A 20577-nucleotide genomic window follows, 5' to 3' on the forward strand; every position below is an offset into this window, starting at 1 on the left:
AGTTTCCATATTGCTGCTATGTTTCCATTTTTCTAAAAAAAAAAAAGGAAAATAAAGCAAATGTTTTGCCTAATTTTTTCCAGCTCTGGAAGAAGCAGTGACATAGGAAAAAGAATGCCTCATCTTTAGGAAAACAGCAAAAGGCAAATACAGAGTCACGCACAGAAGCGGCCTTCACAGTGGGGTTGAACTCGTAGAAAGAAATTGATACTTCCTGGATGAAAATGGAATGGAACCAAGACATTATAATGAGAGTTATTTGGTGCTAGAGAAGACCCCTTAAAAATGGTGCATAGTCGATTCACAGCATGATCATTACAGGTTATTTTCTTTGTTCATATTCTCAACATAAAGGCCTTGAAAGAGGCAATGGTATTTTAAATTGCACATTCTCATTTGTAATTTTTCATTTGTTTTTCTTTCTATTCCAGTTATGGGAGGATTCCTGGGAAATATTCTTTTCCCATGTCACTCGAGGAGAGCCATAAGACCACATGTTGTTCATTTATAGAGGACACAGAGAAGGAAACAGGAAGATTCGGGCATCAGCAAAGGAAATTACCTGTGGGCAGTTGCTCCATGTTCCCCACTCAGACATGACACACTCGCTGGGACAGAGAAGGGAACAGGCCTGAGTTTCCGGGGGAGCATCTTCCTGGTTGCACAGCCTCCTGTCCACCGCCCCTCCTTCAGTGTCAGCAGTATTCACACATCTGTCAATGGTGGAGACAATGATAAACACATGGACATTAGGACCAAGAGATGAAAGAGGAAAACCAAACCAAGAACCTCGTCTCCTTCTTCCAGTGGTCTTTTATTGAGTGATGACTCAATAAGGAACTCTTGATACAGCAAGTAAAAGAACTGAGAAATGTCACAGGTAGTGGCTGTCTTGTCTAGTGACCATTCTGCAAAGATGTATAGGCATATACGTCCAGCACCAAGTACATATTCCTTCAATTTTTACGAATCTTGGAAGTTTCCGTCTCCAAATACGGAATAGATGACTTGGTTTAAGACACAACATTCATATTTCCCGTGGCTCTTGTAAACCTTTCTCAAAGTTTCTAAACCATTTCCATGTTTATTCCACATGTTGCGGGGATAAGAAAATAATGTGAAAATAATCAGTCATTAATAAAGGTATTTGAGTTTTGCATGTCTATATGGGATGTGGCAATCACAGTCAAAGGGTAAGGTGCAAACAATGTCATGGTCCACAAAAGCCCGAGGTTATACATTACACCCGTGAGGCCAACATAGCCTCAACATCGACTTTGAGATAGAGCACACATAATGATGCCTGTCATCATATTCTGGGTACACATGATGAGAATTCAATCATATCTAAATCACAGCATTGTACCCAAAATGGCTTAGGTAAAATACATGGACATGGCAGAAGTGTCAGTGGTGTATAAATCAGCTCATTCTGCTGGTTGGAAAATGTGTAACAAAACTCTTTGAGAGTGTCTACTCCACATAACCTGGAAGACAAACAGAAATGCGCGAAGCTCACACAAAACAATCAATCTGGAGATGCTAGCAGTGGTAGTATTCATACACAACCAAGCCAGAAATAGTTCAACTGTTCCATACTATATAACAGCTGTACTTATTACAAATTGCATTGACTTCAATAAAGGGTGAGAACGAATGGACTTTTTGGTATACAAAAGGGTATGGGTGGCATAGACATGCTGTGCTACACACAAAGTCTCTATAATCTATGATGATTTTTTCATATAGATTTTCAATGTGAAGCAATACTAATTTGTAGAATCATCATAGTGGTTACCTTTAGAAGAATGGTTAGTGATTAACAGGGGCATAGGCAATCTTAGAAATATTTTGTTTTTCACTTTGGCTTTGGTTGTATTAGTGCACTAGTGTTGTGAAAACTTATCCAGCTATATTTCCATGGTATGGCTATTTTCCTGTATTTGTATCTCAGATATTTATTTTTAATCTACCCTGTCCCCAAATACTAAAGAGTCATGGACTACAAGCCAGGTTCGTTTGTTAGATATCAGAAATTATTTATTGTCAATACTTACTGATTCAGTAATTTTTTTCAGTCAAGGTCTTATGTATTTTAGGGCAGCCTTTGAACTTCTAATGACCCCAGCTTTACCTCTCAAGTGCTGAGGATTATAAGTGTGGCCCGACCTTATTTAATAATGAATTCGGAGGGCTTACTATGGTATAAGGGTCTGGTTACTGAGTTACAAAACCAGAAGAAAATTAGACACAGTTGCTATATTTGTGAGTGTTTTGTTCTAGTGATGGTAATAAAGGTGAAGATAAAAATGACAGCAATATCCAGATGGTGGTGCACACTTAATATCCCAAGACTTAGGATCTGAGGCGTGAAGATTGTGACTTTGGGGCTGTTTGAGGCCAGCCAGAGATAGATAGACCAGACACAAGGCATTTGCTGGTCTACTACTGTCAGGTACCAAGGTACTTATTGCATCTAAGAGTGATGTTCTGAAGCCCTGTGGTGCCCCCTCTTCCCCAATTATGCTATCTTTCACTGGAAGAATTTTTTTTAAATACATTAAAATAGAAAAAAAACTTTAGGAAATGGTGTGGAAAATGAAACAAGCTGTATGAGTGAAGCAATAAAAATCTAAGCACTATTCAGGAGAGTCACAGAGCATGGTGGGTAGAAGGGAAGAGTAAGCAATGTCTGCATGGGGGATGGTCTGGCACAAAGTCATCTCTTGATTTCCATTTCTTCTGAGCTAAGAGCCCATAGGAGAAGGAGAGCCCATAGAATGGCTTCGGAGTCTTTCACAGGACGACCGAGGAAGCTAGGAAGTGTGTTCTGCTTGCTTTCTGGAGTTTCTTCATATCGTGAGCCGACCTTCTTCTAGTTCACTTAGAAAGACAAGACCTTTAGCTAACAATAGCCAGTGGTCATTGGCATGCTTTCTGTTCACTTCCAATATGCCACAAAAGCAGTAATAAAGGAATCGGTAACCAAAACATAATGATGACGATAAGAAGAATCCCATTATGCTGTAGTCACACCTTGTTCTTCTTTCCTCTCTCCTCTTGGAGACCCCGGGGAACAAACTGTGTTCATAGTAATGGGGTGCGGAAAGGCATCTTCCAGCTACTGGGCACCAGATACCAGATGGTTGCCACAAATTAGATGGCTCATATTGAATGGTAATTATTGCCTTTAAGAGGCAATAATGAAAATAACTACATTTATATTACAGAAACCTCCCACAGAAATTGTATAATTTGTAGGGGATGGGTTGTTGGGGTGAAGATGGGATCAAACACTAACAGGATTGTGAAAAATGTGTGCTGTAGGTATCTAGACCCTCAGATGCCCTGTGTAATGCACAATCTGGTGATTGTCCCTCTCCTCTCCACTCGAGTAACTGAAGGTTTACTATCTAGCAAAGTTCCCAAATGCCCTTAGATTAGGACCTCTCAGTACACTGAAGGACCTTATACTTCAGCAGGAATTTCAGCAGCTGTCTACCCACTAAAAATAATAGCACCACTAACTCAATAGTTTAATCAATAGAGAGTTATTATCTTACGACTGAAGAGCATAGGCATACAGAATAGATATCCCAGTGCCTGAGTGCAGATGCAGGGGTTGCCCTAGAGATGTTTCTTTTGTGTTCCAGCCTCGAGGCCACGGTCTTTCCTCTGGTGGCACTTTCTCTCCCTACAAAGCAGAAGTCTCACACTTCTTCATGTTGTCCTTCTGTTGCCCTGTCTTCTTTCTCACGTCCTCTACCATTTCAAAGTCTCTGGTGAACAAACTATGCCCACCAACACAGCTTGGAACTGTCCCCTGCAAGGTCTTTACCTTAATCTTGCCTATCTTTTTCATAAAACACATATCCCACCCCAGGAATTGGAATGCAGACATCTTTGGGGGGCTCCCATTCTTTCTGCCACACTAGAATCCTTTCACTGTGCTCCCGGAATACTGACTATTAGAATTATCTGTTTCATTCATGATTGAAGAAGAAGCATTTTTAGGGATTCTGAGCAGTCCACAAGTAAAAACTTAAGAAGACCGAAGCTGAAGGTGTTCCCAGATGAAATGCAGTAATCCATTCTATATCCCACGCCATCAATTTTCTTGCCCATCTCCCCGTCAGCAATCACTCACTTCACTCAAAAGGTGCACAACTGCTTTGAGGCATTTTCTGTGTTGGCTGTCAACACTTCCTGCCTTGTCGCTCGTCAACTGTTCCGTCTTGAACTCCTGTAGTCATGCCTCCATTGTGATTGCCGATCGCCCTCTTATCAGAATCGCTCAGCAACTCCCCACCGCCAAGTTCAGGGGTCACTGCTTATCTCAGGGAGCTCAGTGGCACTGGAGACAACTGACTACTGCATCTTTCTTTAAAAATAAAAAATCTCCTGCTTGCCTTCTTACTTTGTTCATTTCCTTCTTGTTCCCTTGGATATTTCTCAGTATCAGTTTTAGAAACATTCTCTTTGAATCTTTCTAACTTACAAGTGTTAGAGTTACCCAGGGCTCAAAACGTTATCAGCATATATTGAATTCACAAGCTAATGGCAGTGAAATTTATAACCTTAATCTCTCCTCTGAATGCAGCCTATAATAGATCAGTGGTAAAGCTAATATCATATCTCAAATTTATCGGGTTGGAAAGCTAACTTGTTTTCGTGTCAAGCCTGATTCTCACATTTCTCAACTCAACAAATGGTACTACCACTCCTCCTGTGGATCGGGTCAGTTAATAATCATTATATTCCCTTCTTTCCCATTCTATGGCCATTTAAGCATCATCTTCAATGTTTCGTAGCACTGAAATTTATTACAAAGTTGACGTTCTCAGCATCTTTAATTTTATTAAACCAAATTCAACTGACAGCCTCTCTCTCCTGGAAGTCTAAGTTGGCCTCAAGTGTACGTCTTTGCTTCCATATTTCTGTCCCCTTCAGAACCTTCTCTGTACTACCCCTAGGTAGGTTCTTTTAGCCAAGTATAAATGCATCCTCTCCTCTGCCTGAAACCTTTCATAGCTTCATGGCTTCATGTTCCAAGTAGAATAATGTTCTGACTTTGCTTTACTTAAGAACACAGCAAGGTTGTCACACCAGTGCCAGGCAATGGGACATCTGGTATCCTCCCATCAAGACAGGAAGCACCTGTCACAAGCTACTTTTCCTAAGGATTCTCTTTCACACCCAGGCAGCTCCTTCATTCTATTCAGGTTGCTGCCCAAACTGCACTTTGTTAACCAACCTCTCTAAAACAAGACCTCTACAACTACAAACCCGGTTTTATTATTGACATTTCAGAGAGAAGTCACTACATTTTATATTTATTTGTGGTTTATTTTTGTCAGTTTTATTTTTCCTTGAGGAACCAGATATTCCTTGTTCACTATTTTATTTCCTATACCCAGAAGCATGGCTGGGACATAGGAAGCAAACAGTCATAAACATGGCTTGAACTTAGAGTTATCACAGTCATGTATGAAAAGTAAAGCAGTATTCTAGCATTGAGGTTTTAAGAAAGGGAAGAGATAATCTGTTCCATTCATTGTAACCATGTCTTATTAAGATCAATAATAGTTTGTAGTCCAAGGTGCTTGGAAGATTTGGTTCACATTTTGCATGTGACATTAACAGTGAGCATGTGCTGGTCATTTAGAACCATCGTATCAAACAGAAAAACATCATGAGAAGGTAGCACAGGCCCTACAGATACATTTCCTCCTCATTGTAAAATCTAGACATCTGAGAGCAAACTGTTAGCAAGTTGCTTTCTTTCCTCCTGTGTCCATGGTCTTTCTTCTGCATGATTCTGTGTCCTTATTTCCCTCTCAGTGACTTATTTTGCATTATAGAGAGGGCATTATGTAGCCCAGGATGGCCTCAAACTTCTGTCTCCTAAATATGCAACCATTCTCAGCTTCCCAATCTCCTCTGCTCATGTAGACACCATTCATATTGGACTAGGGCAGATACACTGCCTCATTTTCCTCGAAGTACCTGATCTCATTTATCTCCGTTGCAGTGTGAATATTAGGGGCCAGCACTTTGACAGATGGATTTGTGGAGGGGTAAAATTAGTATGCCACATAGGAACATCTGTTAGTTGCCGTTTTTTATGCATTTATTTTTACTGTATCAGGCAGCCTATGTATGAGCCGAGCTGCAAGGAGCTTAGTTGCCTGTGTTTTTCTCCATCAGCATCAAAACAGTTCTGTCAGTAACAATTGGTTCTCTTGATGCTTTCTAGCTTCCCTGAGATTTCCTTTTGAAATTGCAAGGAGGCCTGAACAGGAAAGAAGTGCAAGATGATGTGTCAGCTTACATTATAAACCTGCTTGGTCAGTCACTCTTCACAATCACATGAGAATATGATACAAGAGAGAGCAATGGTTAAAGCCCAAAGACTGCTAGAACCCGAGCCAAACAGATTGTGGAGCAAAGTAGCAGTGGACCCAAGGAAAGGGAAGTGAGTTCTCTGCTACCTTTTGCCTGGAATCCTGAGAAACGCCTTTATAATTCTGCCATTAGCTGCTGCTTTTGCTGTGCCTTGCTGAGATTTTGAAACATTGTAACTGCTAAGTGACGACTATTGTGTGAATTACTGAATGATGAAGTTTTTCCAAAGTCACAGTCAACACAAGTAAGTAAGATATTCCTTAGCAATAGGCTTGCAGCTAATGGTTACCTTAACAGACAGCTATCTGACTCCAGTGTAGTCTATTCTTTTGTAGTGAGGTTTGCTACATCTGAAAAATTGATGCCCTGTGCTATTCAGATGGGTAACTGATGAAACTAGTTTTTCTTCTTATTTTGCATACGGTTGTGTATCAATACTTTAGCTTTTGCTTGTCCAACTGTAACATCTCTTTGCTAATACGCTTTGTTGTGAAGGTTGCTGCTCTTTGGTTACAAGTTATTTTTAAATGTACTATCTTGGCAAACTCTGGTAAAAGATGTTTTTGTTTCCAGTGCTTTATGTCAAAATCCTTTGACAATCTTCTTCAGCGTGATCCAGTATTTATAATTATTTTATAGATTTTTTTTAATGTTACAATGTATAAATACTACCCATAGATTTTTATTGAATTTTAGTGTTTGGGGCTAATTATGGAAGGTTTAAGTTAACCTTTTCAGTGTGATGTAATGGCATCTCCAAATAGACTAAAATTCACCAAATATGCTAACCACAGCGCTGAAATAAGCCATGGCAAAGCACTGAGAACCTCTTGATTTGTTAGCAGTGATGGCTGGGAGCTAATGGACGGGCACCAATCTGTTCCTTACAGAGGGCTGCCCCCAGTATAATTAGGAAATAGTCAAGACTGTGGGTGGTGCGCTGAGGAGAGGCCCTCCCATGCTCACAGGTAGAGGGATATACTTGCTTCCATGGATTCTCGAAGTTGCACACAGTCAGTGGACATGGACTGGATATCATCAGGTGTCTAGCTATCAACACCGGTGTTTTTATGAAGAGCACAAATGCTCTCTCTCCTCTTTGTCACACACCTGATTCCTCTAGATTGTGTTCCTCTTCCACAGCGGGGTGATCTCAGCTCATTGTTGATTTTGCATGGAGACCAGTGTTCTGCAACCCAGGAATATTGATTGCACTCACTGTAACATGGGACTGCCTCATGAACCTGTCAAGAGCAGGAAAGAAAGGAAAAAAAGATCACGTGGAACCATCCAAGTCATAGCAAATCCTTTAGTAATGCCTGCTGAATATAACCTGAGAAATGACACTGTGGCCCATTACCCAAGTTCCATCCCCCAAAGGAAGACATATCTGACTTCTCTGAATCTCGTGAGCTGCCCGAAGAAGTACACAAGGAAGTCGGATGGTATGCCTCCACAAACAAGAACAAAGGACGGCCATTCCTGCGCCCGGAGCGGGCATTCCATTATCATTCCTCTTTCTTTAAGAACTTACACATGCCTATGGGATGCCAGCTCTCAATTAGATGCTGTGCTGCATCCCCATATGTACTTTAACATGTCAGTTGAAATGAACACACATAAGGCAAATCTACTCTTGAGTATGGGGGGGGGGTTGTTAGAATGCATAAGAGAAGTGGTATTATTTACACTAGAACACTAGAAGATTCTTTTTTTTTTTCCTCCAAATGATCAATGCTAACAGGCAATCATTCAGCCTCCTGAGCATTGTGGCTTCATAGAAATGTAGTTATCTGTAGCATGGTTTCAGAGCATAACTAAAATGAATGTGCTTGCTCATGTGTACGTGCGTGCGCACACACACTCTACAAGATAGATACTGCCAACCAGTTACTCGTTTGACATTATTACTAAGGATATTTATAATTTCATGATTAAAAGTAAAGGAATGAGAATGTTGAACTCTGCTGCTCTTTCCTATGCATTCACTATGGTAAGTTTTCCCTGGATGTATTGCAGTATATTCCAGGCAACTGAGGGCTCTTTGAGGGTGCACTGAGCATTCATTGCTTCTCATTACAGATGCAGGCTTCTCTTAGAGGCAGAGAGAAAAGGAAACCCTCTGACTCCCAGAGATGACTCTGGAGGAGGCAGTGTGAAAAGGAGGGATGCAGTCTCTTACCAAAGATGTAATTAAGCTTTCCCTTTTAAACAAGAGTTAAATATGAGTATCCTCCTCTGACCTCCTTTCTAATTCCATAAAATTGTAGGTGAGGATTGGGTGGAGACATCCAAGTAGAAACACAGCCTGTAAGTTCCCACTGAATGCAAGGAGAAGCGCAGTGTAATGGGACAATCAGAGAAAGATGGGGGCTCTGCCAGCATGCTCACTGAAATCACATGTGAGAAAGTGATTGGAGACACTAGTTCTTCTGAATCACAATGTCAGGAACTATTTTTAACCATGGAATTCTATTTAGCCCCAGCACAGGGAAAAGGAGAACTCAGGGTGAGGAATATGGATGGGCAAAATCAAAGGAGGAAGAAAGACAGAAGGGGAAACGGATGTGGGGAAGGGGAGGAATTAAGTAATAAAAAACAAAATCTCTTCATGCTTTGGATACTGACAAAAAATGAAGTGGCAGGGTCGGAAGACTTCCTGCAGAATAAGGAGGCAGCCCCTTACAACTGAGAAAAGTCTGTTCCCATTCTCATAGGACAGCAGAGGGAAGAGGAAAATCTCCCAAAACAAAAAGGCAAGATTCTTCTATCAGACAGATACTCAACTAACAACCAAGGATTTATCTGACCCAGGCACACCAGAAGAATGAGGCTTTCTTTGAATTTATGTGTTATCTGTCTCTATCCTTTAATGCATGCTAATATGGATTTTCATAAGCCTTTTAATATGAAACACAAGAAGGTACAAGGCATTCCTACAGGCAACTAAGAAATAGATGAAAATTAATTTTGAAAGCTAAGCTGAGTAGAAAATGGGTGGGAAATCCCTTGGGTAACGTACCCAGTTTTCTTAAGCTGTCAATACTGGGAAGAGCTTACATTTCTATACCATGCTCCCACCCATGTAAGCCCCAAGCTCAGAAGGAAAATGAAAAGCTGCCTGGATGCATACACCTGCCTCGGCATGCATCGGTTTGCTGTCCTTATTCATTATTCTCTGGTGGTCTGAGATGCTGCCCGCAGTGACAGACTACTATAAGGCGCAGAGAAGTCTGTGGAGGAAGATGATGAGCCATCTTCTTGCTTAAGGGTATCAAACCCAGCAGCTCTTCGAAGACGTTCCCCAGTCTTACTTGACTTTTTCCCTTCTCCATATGTACATTCCATTTTTTTTAAGTTTTAGTGTTGAAGATTAAACCCACAGTTTTGTCTAGACTGAGAAGGTACTACACTGGTGAGCTATATTCCCGGATCATGGTCCCTATTTTAATCCTGTTTATGTTTTCCATTCTCATTGCCAAATGCCCGTCAAAGCCTATGTAAATTTAACACCTCTGTCTCTACAGTCTGGGCTTTAAATGTCCACAAACTCCGGCCCAGCCTGGCAGTTAGGGCCACAGTGTGTATGGCTGTGGAAGAAACATACGAATAGCGTCAACTTTACCCTGCCTATGATTATCTTTTGTTTGCTGGGCATCTTAATGTTTTTTTTCACTGTGCTTCTATTAACAATCTGTATAATTTGGCCCTTAAATAACACTGAAAGAGTATACTAAAAAACACCCACAATTTATGCTCTTTACATATGTATTGCTGGAGAGAGAATGAGAAAGAGAGACAGAGACTTGTCAGTCTTTGGCAGAAAAAGGCTATGTTTTGGAGGGTCTTATTTCATAAAATATAAGGTGAAGGGAGATCTGAATGAGTCTTAGAAAAATCAAAACATATTTTTGAAGGTACCCAGTTTGCGAAACTCCTTTCAGTTAATTCTCCCAGTGCAGCACATTCTATGGTAGCAGGAGTATTTTACTAAGGAAAATATAATGCAACACAAAGGAGAAAACTGCCTTTTCCTGAAGATTTGTCGTGACGGAGAGCCATGAGCTCTGTCTCATAAAGTCCTTATTCATTAGGCTAGGATTCCCCCCTCCACCGCCCTGGGAGGTTAAAATCCACCCACATTAGGCAAGAATGCAACAGGAATTTCAAGAATAAAGATGAACTCTCTAGGTTCTGATTTCTCCCTGCCATCTTTTTGCTCTGACTTCTGTGTGTTGCTATTTGGTCGGTGTGGATTTTATTATTATAGCTTTATAAGGAAATCTGCTACCACATGGACTTTATCAGAGAATCATATGAAAATGTCCTGCAGGAGAGAAATGAGCCGTGAGAAAGTTAAATGAAAATCAGTTCTAAATGGCACAAATTAGGGGAAAATAACAGCTTTTAATAGGCCATAGATGCTAACTACATTGCTGAGAACTCTAAATCCTCTGAGAGAGGCGCCAGTTCATTCCCCAAGAAATGAGTCCTATTTATTATGTCTTCGCTAGGGACCTGGGTTTATATAATTTTTCCAGCTCTAGATTCATATCATAAACTCATTCACCGAGTCTTTTAATATTCATGAAATAAACCTGTACTTGCTGCAATGGATCAGTTTAATTAAGCGGTGCTTTCAGCAATACCTTTCCAGCGAGATGGACCTCCTTGGCATAAGCTTGGTAGCAGGGTCTCTGTGGGGCTTGGGAGTTGTTTGTATTGTATATCACAGTCTTAGAGTTCAAGGGCCCCAAAACAACAAATAACCACATGGAAAAACTATTAATAAGTGTAGAGAGAGGAAGGAAAGGATGGAGAGAGGAAGGGAGGGAAGAACGGAGATGCAAGGGAAGAAGGGAGGGAGAAGGATGTATTCACAGCCTCCGGTAGGCTGTTGCAATAAATCTTGAAGTGAAGCTGACAGTGAGGACTTTGGTAGAATCCTTCAGCCCCAAGGCTTCCAGCCTCAACACTGGATACTTAGCACAATTTTAAAATCTGTTTGGAGGCCCATTTGGGACCAAAGATCTTGGCAAGTCAAAGCCAGGCTCTGTCCTACTAAAATGAGATGAGATGGTCTGTCGGAGAACTAAGAGTTTTAGCACAGTGTGCTTCCTTCTATCCCAAATGCTATGAACAATTTACCTAAGAGTATAAAACTACCTCTGATGAAGCCCCGAGGCCTTGGCCATTAATGCTAAGAACTTTCCTGCTAGATTTCTCTGTCCAGGTTGTCTCTCTGTCTTCTCCATGGCTACCACTTTTTCTCTATGCAGATTCCCTCCCTTAGCTTGCCAAATATGATCCTTTTATGATTTCATTACTAAGTTTCACTCTTTCCCATCCTGAGTTTAAAGTATCACATTACTGCAAAAGCTTTCGTTTCTAGTGTCGTCAGTCTGGCCTGTGTGCAATCATGCACAGTGTAATCAATGTAGCTGTGCCCACATCCTGTACAGTTGTGCCAGCAGCAGCAGCAGCAGCAGCAGCAGCAGCAGCAGCAAAGGTACCACAATAGTCCCGTGTATAAGATACTCTTCCTGAAGCCTTCACTGTTAGAATTATTTGAGTTTAACAAGGTTGCTGTGATGCTTACATGTGGCTAAAAGCAACTATAGCTTAAAGAAAAAAATGCCTGAGCTGGAGTATGAATGCAGCTCTCTGAGAGTTCCACTCTGGAGATGTCTGTATGCATTGTCTGCTCAGCTTGGTGCAGCGATTCACCAGCCACCAAGAGATGACTTATACTAATGACATTGTTGTTGCTGCAATCAAATACCTAGTGGTCAGCAATGTAAGGGGGAACATTTCATTTTGGCTCATACTTTGGAGTTACAGTCAGCCATAGCAGGGAAGACCTTGCTTGCGGCTGTGGCAGCAGGAGATAGGGCTGGTGGTATCCTGTTGACTGAGGTTTTCTGTCTTGCCCGGTGGTGCAGCTGTTAAGTCCCAAAGAAACACACAGAGGTCTACATTAATTATAAAATGATTGGCCTAGTATTTCAGGCTTCTTATTAAATCTTATAACTTATATTAGCCCACAATTCTTGTCTGTATTAGACACGTGGCTTGGTACCTTTATCGGCAAGGCAGTCACATCTTGCTATCTTGCTTCCTCTCCAGCTGGGTCACGATTGCAGAATGAAACTTCCCTCTTCCCAGAATTCTCATTGCCCTGCCTCTACTTCCTGCCTGGCTACTGGCCAATCAGCATTTAGGATAAAAGACCATTGTCCCACAGCAGTATCTGGTCACTAGACAGGAAGCAGAGCCAGAGCAGAGTCATAGGAATGCTGCAAAAGCTCAAGGCCTTCCCCGCCATCCTGTGAGTCTCTTCCTTCAGCAAGGCTCTACACACTAAAATGTACTATAGCAGTGGTTCTCAACCTGTGGGTTGCAACCCCTTTCACAGGGGTTGCCTAAAACCACTAGAAAACACAGATTCATACAGTAGCAAAATTACAGTTATAAAGTAGCATTGGAAATAATTGCATGAGAACTGTAGTAAAGGGTTGCAGCATTAGGAAGGTTGAGAACAATTGCTCGACAGAGGCTCCTAAAACCTCCACCAATGAGGGTTTTCAAACTGTGAGCCTGTCCAGGGCATTTTACCTTTAAAGCTTCAGATTACTGCCTGCTTCTTCAGCGGTGCAGACACTGCTGGTAGTCTGCCCTTTGTATTTTCAGGTGACAGACGCAACCAATCACATACCACAAGTGCTCAAAAACAAAATATTGCACCTGTAAGACTTTTTCCATTATCATTACTTCCTAAATAATGAAACCACTATTTCCACATCCTTTATATTGTATTAGTATGATATATAATCTAGAGTTGACTTAAAGTATACATTAGAAAATGCAGAGCCAATATGCTAATATTTTGCTATTAGCATAATGTACCTGAACATATAGACTTTAGTTTCTGCAGACAGTCCCTTGAGGATATTGAGAGATAGTTAGAGTTTAAAATTCCTACAAAAGAAAAACCATAAAGTAAGTGTTTGAAGTTGTCTATCAGATAATGTCTGTTTCTTTATATAGAAAAATATAATAGAAAAACTGCAAAAGTAATTTATTCTTAAACTTTGGGTATGGAAGCTCCTTTAACAATTCCAAACAGCCAGAATATCTCTTAAAAACACCAATGTCTGAACCTGAAGCAAGAGCAGACATATGTCTTTAGAGTGGCTGAAGTTATTTTTAATTAAAATGGTGGACTGAATAGAAATATCCATCAATGTTTTCAAATTTGTACCTACAGGCAAGTCATCCTGCCTCTGATTTTGTGCTGGGGTTTCTCTCAGGGAAACTGGAGTTCGTTTTCTTTGGAGATTCTTTCTAGGTAAAGGGAACAGTACTCCAAAGTGTTGGCAATTGTCAGTTTAGTTCAAGTGCTGACCTGAGTCTGGGCTCCCTCTACTTCCCAGGCATTTTCATATGCTAACTTCTTTATCTGCATGGCTATGACAGGGGCGTCCTCAGAACGCCATCACAACAGGCTTTACGTATGCATCATATATTGTCAATTTTGATATGAAAAATGATCCTTACGATGCTAAATGAGCATTACCTAAGTCTATTGATGAAAACATTGAACAATAAGATATTTATTAAAAACAATAGTTGATGGCTGTAGTCCCTGTCTTCCCATGGTTTCCAACTAGGTTTTGTGAATCTGAGGAGGAATTCACCAAACTTATGTACCATTTAAAGGAACGATGTCGTCTGGGCCGTGTTAGTGTCACCTCCTGTCAAAAGATGCAACACTGTTGTGATTAATGAAATTTTAATTTAACTTGAGAGCCCCTTTGCATTTGAATTAGCTCATCCCTTATCAGGAATTTTCTAAACAAAGCTGAGAGCAGAAAGTCCTCATGGAACAAGCTTAGCAGACAGTGCAAATGGGAATGAGTGTCGGGAGTGGAACTCTCAGACAGCCACATCCACACTCCAGCTCAGCCATTCGCTGCTCCTTTAAGCTTTAGTTGTTTTTAGCTTATTATGTAAGGATCACCCAACCTTGTCAAACTCAAAGAGAGAAGGACCTGCTACTCCTTTATATAAATAAGAAATTGACTATCAAGAAGGCTGCATCCTAAATTTGCGATACTGTCTAGATTGTGGCAAAAGGCATAGTGGAGGTTTTTTTGTTTGTTTGTTTGTTTTTTTTTTTTTCTCAAATGCTCCAAAGCCATTTTCCTTTTCTCTCTCTTTTCTTCCTCCCCTTTGGTGTGCAATCTTTTTTTTTTTTTTTGGCCTAAATCAATGATTTTTTTTTTTTGAAACTGGGTTTTATCATGTAGCCTCTACTGGCTGGCTAATCTCACAGAGGACTGTTTGCCTCTGCATCTGAAGCACTGAGAATAAAGACTTGTGCCACCAAGCTTGGCCATGTTATTCATCCTTTTAACACTGCCTACTCAATATCAAGGCCCACACCCTCATGAGGAAAAACTGTGCTGCTTTGATTTGAATGTGGTTGCCCCCTACTTACTCTGAGGCAAGCAGGGATTCAGGACCCAAAGTTCTGATGATGAGATTGAAAACAGAAAGTCAGTGTGACTACTGGTTTTGAGTGGGGGCTTCCAAGAAGTGGTTAGATTAGGTCATTAGAGTCAGGAACTCTCAATACTGATGCTGTGGTAGCTCCACAAGGACCAGGGAAGAGCACACACATGCAGAAAGACACACATTCTATCTGTGGGTTAAGTCAGCCCAGGAGCCTTGCCACAGGGTGTGCTGCTTAGGCTTCCAGTCAGAAGAACTGGTGGCTTAAAGTAAGTGCCTCCTCCCCCCAGGTGTTTGTTATAGAGATAAAAACCCGACCACAGTGTGAATTATTAGCATCGATCTACTTTCCTCTACTAAGGACAGAAGTCAGACTGAATATCCCAAACTGTGCGTGACTATGTAGCCATTTCTTTTGCACACCCTTCCTTCTTCAGGGATGTCACGTGGTAATATGCCACCACCCCAGAATGTGTGGTTAATAGAGAGGGACTGCCAGGCTCTCATCTAAAGACCCAGAGTTGCCTATGCTGACATAGTTTAGATTCGCCACAATGACAAATAGCTACAAATGATTTAATTTAAAAATTCTTTAAAACTTGGGTATCCCTAATATGATATCCAGAATAGGAAATATTCTACAATATGCAAGGGTTTAAGCTTCACATGGTATCACAGGTCAACTGCTTCATGTCTTACTCCATGAGCTGGGTTATAATTAAAACTAAAAATACTGCAAAAGTTAGGTTTAGCTTATGTGTATGATGTGGGAAGGTCTTCTGTTCTGTGTTGATTTCATTGGTTAACAAAGAAACTGCCTTGGCCGTTTGATAGGCCAGCCCTTAGGTGGGTGGAGTAGACAGAACAGAATGCTGGGAGGAAGAGGGAAGTGAGGCAATAGCCATGCCTCTCCTCTCTGGCTCAGACGCCATGAAGCCAGCCGCCAGGTCAGACATGCTGAATCTTTCCCAGTAAGCCACCACCTCGTGGTGCTACACATATTATTAGAAATGGGTGAATCAAGATGTGAGAATTAGCCAGTAAGAGGCTAGAGCTAATGGGCCAAGCAGTGTTTAAATGAATACAATTTGTGTGTTGTTATTTTGGGTGTAAAGCTATCCGGGATGAAAAGCAGGCCCGCCGCTCCTCACTACGATTTGTATAAACACAAATGATTTTCACATGTGGATTTGGCTCCCATCCCCAAGGCATCTTATTATGTAGATACAACATTTCAAATTCAGAATAAATTCCTATGTCCTGACCCCAGTATTCCAGATGAGAATACTCATCTGGACATTACATCTTCATTTGTAGTTGATTTATGGTTGTTTCTATGTGCTTCATAAGTGAGTGTGACAATAAGCCAAGGCCTTAAAGGGAACTGCACCATAAAGAGCAGTCGATCAGTAGCATAAATTATTGTTTTTTTTCCCAGCCCTATAAACTGAGTGATATTCTACAAGGACAACAGTATCATGCATGCATGTACACTCTCACCATGTCTGGAGCAACTTACAGAGCAGAGAAATCGTACCAACCTAGGCAATGTGGGGAAGTTGAACTAAAAAGCCTAACTCTGCTCCACAGCCCTTGCCAGATAATCACAATGACTATAACATGAAAAGGCTTCTCCCTCCAGGGTCTGAAAGCCTTTGTGAGTACCTCGGGAGATGCTTCTTACTGACGTCTTCTGTGTGGGATGAAATCACGAGAGCTAGGGAGCTGCTCACAGAACAGCAGGATTCCAGACACGGTGGTCATTCTGATTTTCATAGAACAGATTATAGTTATCTGTCCAACTCAAATGGAGAGGAACAACACCACAGCAGCAATGATTGCTATTTCCAGAAAATAGTGGATGAGGCAAATTCTTAGTATTTCCAAAGAGGGAGAGAAAAGAGATCACAAACAAAGACATGAAACAAATTAATCATAGGGGGACAGATGCTGCATGACTTCACTTGTAGCAGGTGTCTCAATCAAACAGACACAAGCAAAGAACAGAAGAGTGTGAGCCAGGGGATGTGGCTGCAGAGATGGAACATTACTAACAAAAGGGTGTAAAATTTCCATTGTATAAGGTGAGTTGTAGAGAAGCTTCTGTATGGTACCATGCCCATAGGTCTGTAGGTGACAAATCTGTGGAACATGTGAGTGCCTTTAAAAGAGTAGGCTTTCACATTTAGTTCTCTTGTTACAATAAAATTGTCTAAAAATTGAAACGAGAATGTCTGTCTCAGAGACTACATGGGATATTGTTTGCAAGTCAGTCTACGAACTGATGGATAATGGATAGATGGGTTGGTATATGGATTATTGCTAGATAGATGATAGTAGAGGATAAAAAGATTGCATATAGAAATGACAGACGGTAGATGGAAGATGGATGATAATTAAATGATTGACAGATGATGGATAGAGATGATAGGTATGTGATACAATGGGAGGTAGAAATAGATACAGGCAGATTGACATATAGATAGATAGTAAGCCAATTTTCTAGACTATCACAGCCAAAAATCTACCAAGAAAGCAGTTTTCTCTGTGGCAGCTAAGGAGAGGGCTCAGCGGCTAAGAGTCCACACTGCTCCTACAGAGGATCCCAGTAAGTTCCCAGCTCCCAGCTGCCTGTGGCTCCACTTCCAAAACCTCAGTGGGTACCTACCAATCTATACTCATGCATATAATCATACATATATTTTAAAGAAAGGAATTAAAAACTAGAGACATAGTAAATTTGTTTTAAAGAGGAGGATGTCTTTGTAGATAACGTTGGTTCTGGAATTTGCTCATAACTCAAAGGAATAAGGTGGGGCTAAAATACTCATTGGTTAACACATCTGTTTTCTCAGGAATAATGTCCTAATGGTAAGTTAGTCAGAAAAATGGTTGCTGGTATTTGGTGTTTATCAAGAAAGGAAGAACGTGCCTGACTTCAGACTTACGGTTTTTTATTCTCTTGGAGAAAACTTTGAAGGGAAAGGCTTTCGCTGTGGCTTCCACCGGGAGAGGGGACTTCCCAGCTCCTTTTCTCAGGGACTCAGAGAGTTCTTCCTAAAAGATACATTTATGCCTCTACTCTCTCAATGTATGCAAGAATCCAAGGAGAACACCCAGGCAAACAACACATTTTCTATCTTAAAATGTTTGAATAAGGAAGCAATATAACCCAAGGTACTTATCCTCCAGGCAGGAAGTCCTGTAAATGTGTGATTAGATTACCAAATGCAAATGCCTAAGGATTAATAGCCCTCCTTAACTTTAATCTAAATTGAACCGATGTGGACAAGTGGGCTGTGAATCAAGCCAACAAACAGAAATCTAAACGTAAGTCTCATGACTAGTGCACAGAGGCCATGATTCACAAAGGATGAAGCCCCTGGGGTAGGGAAATGGGAGAACAGTAAAGTAGGATTGTATAAAACTTCTGATAGTCATAGCAGGATATATTCTAAATAAAGCTGGGGAAGAAGAAATCATCTTGAACGTGAAGGAGATGGGAGTGAGTGGGAAAGCTGAGGATAGAGGGAACTGGTGTGTCTCAGCCTGAGGTCGAGGTCACGGGTTAATGAGCCTCTGAGCTACTGTCTGCCAGGGTCTTGGAAGCTTCTAACACATAATGAAGAGGGAGACACTGCAAGACACAGGAGTGAAAATGAAAGAGACAATCAAAACAGCGGCATGACTTCGGCATCATCTAAGTTTAATGTATTCTAGAACGGAGGGGAACATTAGAGCTTTTGTTTATAACCCACTGTGTGAGAAAGGAAAGGCTAGCACTTCCAGGTTGCCCTGGTTCTAGTGAATACCCATCCCTCATGAGAAGAGTAGCGGAAGCCCCAGGGTGCCGGCCAAGAAAAGTACCCCATAAAGCGTTTACTCCTTAGTCCCTCTTCTGTTGGCTTACCTGGGATAAATACCACACCAGGTGTGACCTGAAATCAATCCAGCCTTCAGAAGATTTCCTCCGAACTGACGACCATCCCCAGTAACAAGACCAAAACCCGGTCTTGCTTCAGTTCCAGGAGCTTGTCCAAAAGGACAGCCCATAATTGGCAGCAGTGCCTTTTTTCACCAACCTCACCATTCCCTAGGGGCTGCCGCCCGGCTCTCCAGTCTGTGCATCACCGAGGCAAACAGACCTTCCCTACTGTGCAATGCACCAGAGTTCTTGATCATTGCTCACCTGCAGGCTGCCGGGAAATGAGAAGCTAAATAAAAAGAAACCGTGAAAGTGTCCTTTGTTCTGCCTAGAAAAACTAAGGTTTTGTTTTTGGAATAAGTAAAAAAGGCAATATTCCAGTGTGCACACTATTGCGAACTTGTTCAAAATGAAGCTGTAGTCCTCACAGAAGGAGGCAAAGAAGGGATCGCGGCACTGTTCCAGGAGAAGGACCAATTACTATGACCTTGTAGTTCTGGAAAAATCGAAAGATTCAAATTAGTTATAAAACACCCCTCAAAAGACCTTTGCATATTGTCTTCTCATATCCTCCTGGATATTGGAAGTAGATAAGATTGCTGGGCATAAATTGGGAACTTGGGGGTGGGGTGGGATGGGGCAAGGGGAGATGGGGAGAAAAGCGTGAAGGGGAGGATGGGGAGAGCTTGGGGGAATGGGATGCTTGGGATATAGGATATGTGAGCAGGGAAGCATATATCTTAATTCAGGGAGCCATCTTAGGGTTGTCAAGAGACTTGACTCTAGAGGGGTTCCCAGGTGTCCAGGGAGATGCCCCCAGCTAGTTCCTTGGGCAACTGAGGAGAGGGAGCTGAAATAGGCCAGATCCTAAAGCCATACTGATGAATATCTTGCATATCACCATAGAACCTTCACCTGGCGATGGATGGAGATAGAGACAGAGCCCCACATTGGAGCACCAGACTGAGCGCTCAAGGTCCTGATGAGGAGCAGAAGGAGAGAGAACATGAGAAAGAAAGTCAGAACCGTGAGGGGTGCGTTCACCCACTGAGACGGCAGGACAGAACTAATGGGAGATCACCAAGTCCAGTTGGAATGGGACTGATGGAACATGAGACCAAACCGGACTCTCTGAAAGTGGCTGACAGTGGAGGCTGACTGAGAAGCCAAGGACAAAGGCGATGGGCTTGGTCTCTACGACAAGGATGGGCTCTGTGTGAGCCTTGTCAGTTTGGTTGCCCACCTTCCTGGACCTGGGGGGAGTTGGGAGGACCTTGGACTTAACATAGTGTAGGGAACCCTGATGGCTCTTTGGCCTGGAGAGGGAGGGAGTGGGGGTATGGGTGAAGGGGAGGGGAGGGAAGAGGGAAGAGGAGGGGAGGGAAGAGGGAAGAGGAGGGGAGGAGATGGAAATTTTTAATAAAAAAAATGAGAAAAAAAAGACCTTTGCATAGTAGACATCTGCTACCAATATCTACATGTGCCTGCATGTGCAAGCAAGCAGCGCGCGCGCGCGCGCACACACACACACACACACACACACACACACACACCAAACAAACACGAAGAAACACATGTGGTCTTCCTGCTCACCCATAGAGAAGTGGGCAGAGATGCTCTCTGAGTGCTCTGATCACTAATAGGTTAGAGGTTAAGCCTAGGCACAGCACGGAATGACTGAAAAATATAAATCTTTAGCGTATGTCCTTACACAGTGAACTTGATCTATCTAG

At 41.8% G+C, this 20577-nt stretch overlaps 1 protein-coding gene across 1 annotated transcript in view; it reads right to left on the reverse strand.

Annotated features, from left to right (window-relative positions):
• Window positions 1-20577, reverse strand: part of Thsd7b (thrombospondin type 1 domain containing 7B) — a 705347-nt gene that overhangs the window by 80435 nt on the left and 604335 nt on the right. The window contains exons 15-16 of the mRNA XM_038349733.1: window positions 7516-7649; window positions 563-713 (exon numbers count right to left, since the gene is read on the reverse strand). Coding sequence (XP_038205661.1) covers window positions 563-713; window positions 7516-7649 — 285 coding nt within the window. The remainder of the gene's footprint in view (window positions 1-562; window positions 714-7515; window positions 7650-20577) is intronic.

This window comes from Arvicola amphibius, chromosome 12 (genome assembly GCF_903992535.2).
Source record: "Arvicola amphibius chromosome 12, mArvAmp1.2, whole genome shotgun sequence".
In the NCBI taxonomy this organism is placed as follows: Eukaryota; Metazoa; Chordata; class Mammalia; order Rodentia; family Cricetidae; genus Arvicola; species Arvicola amphibius.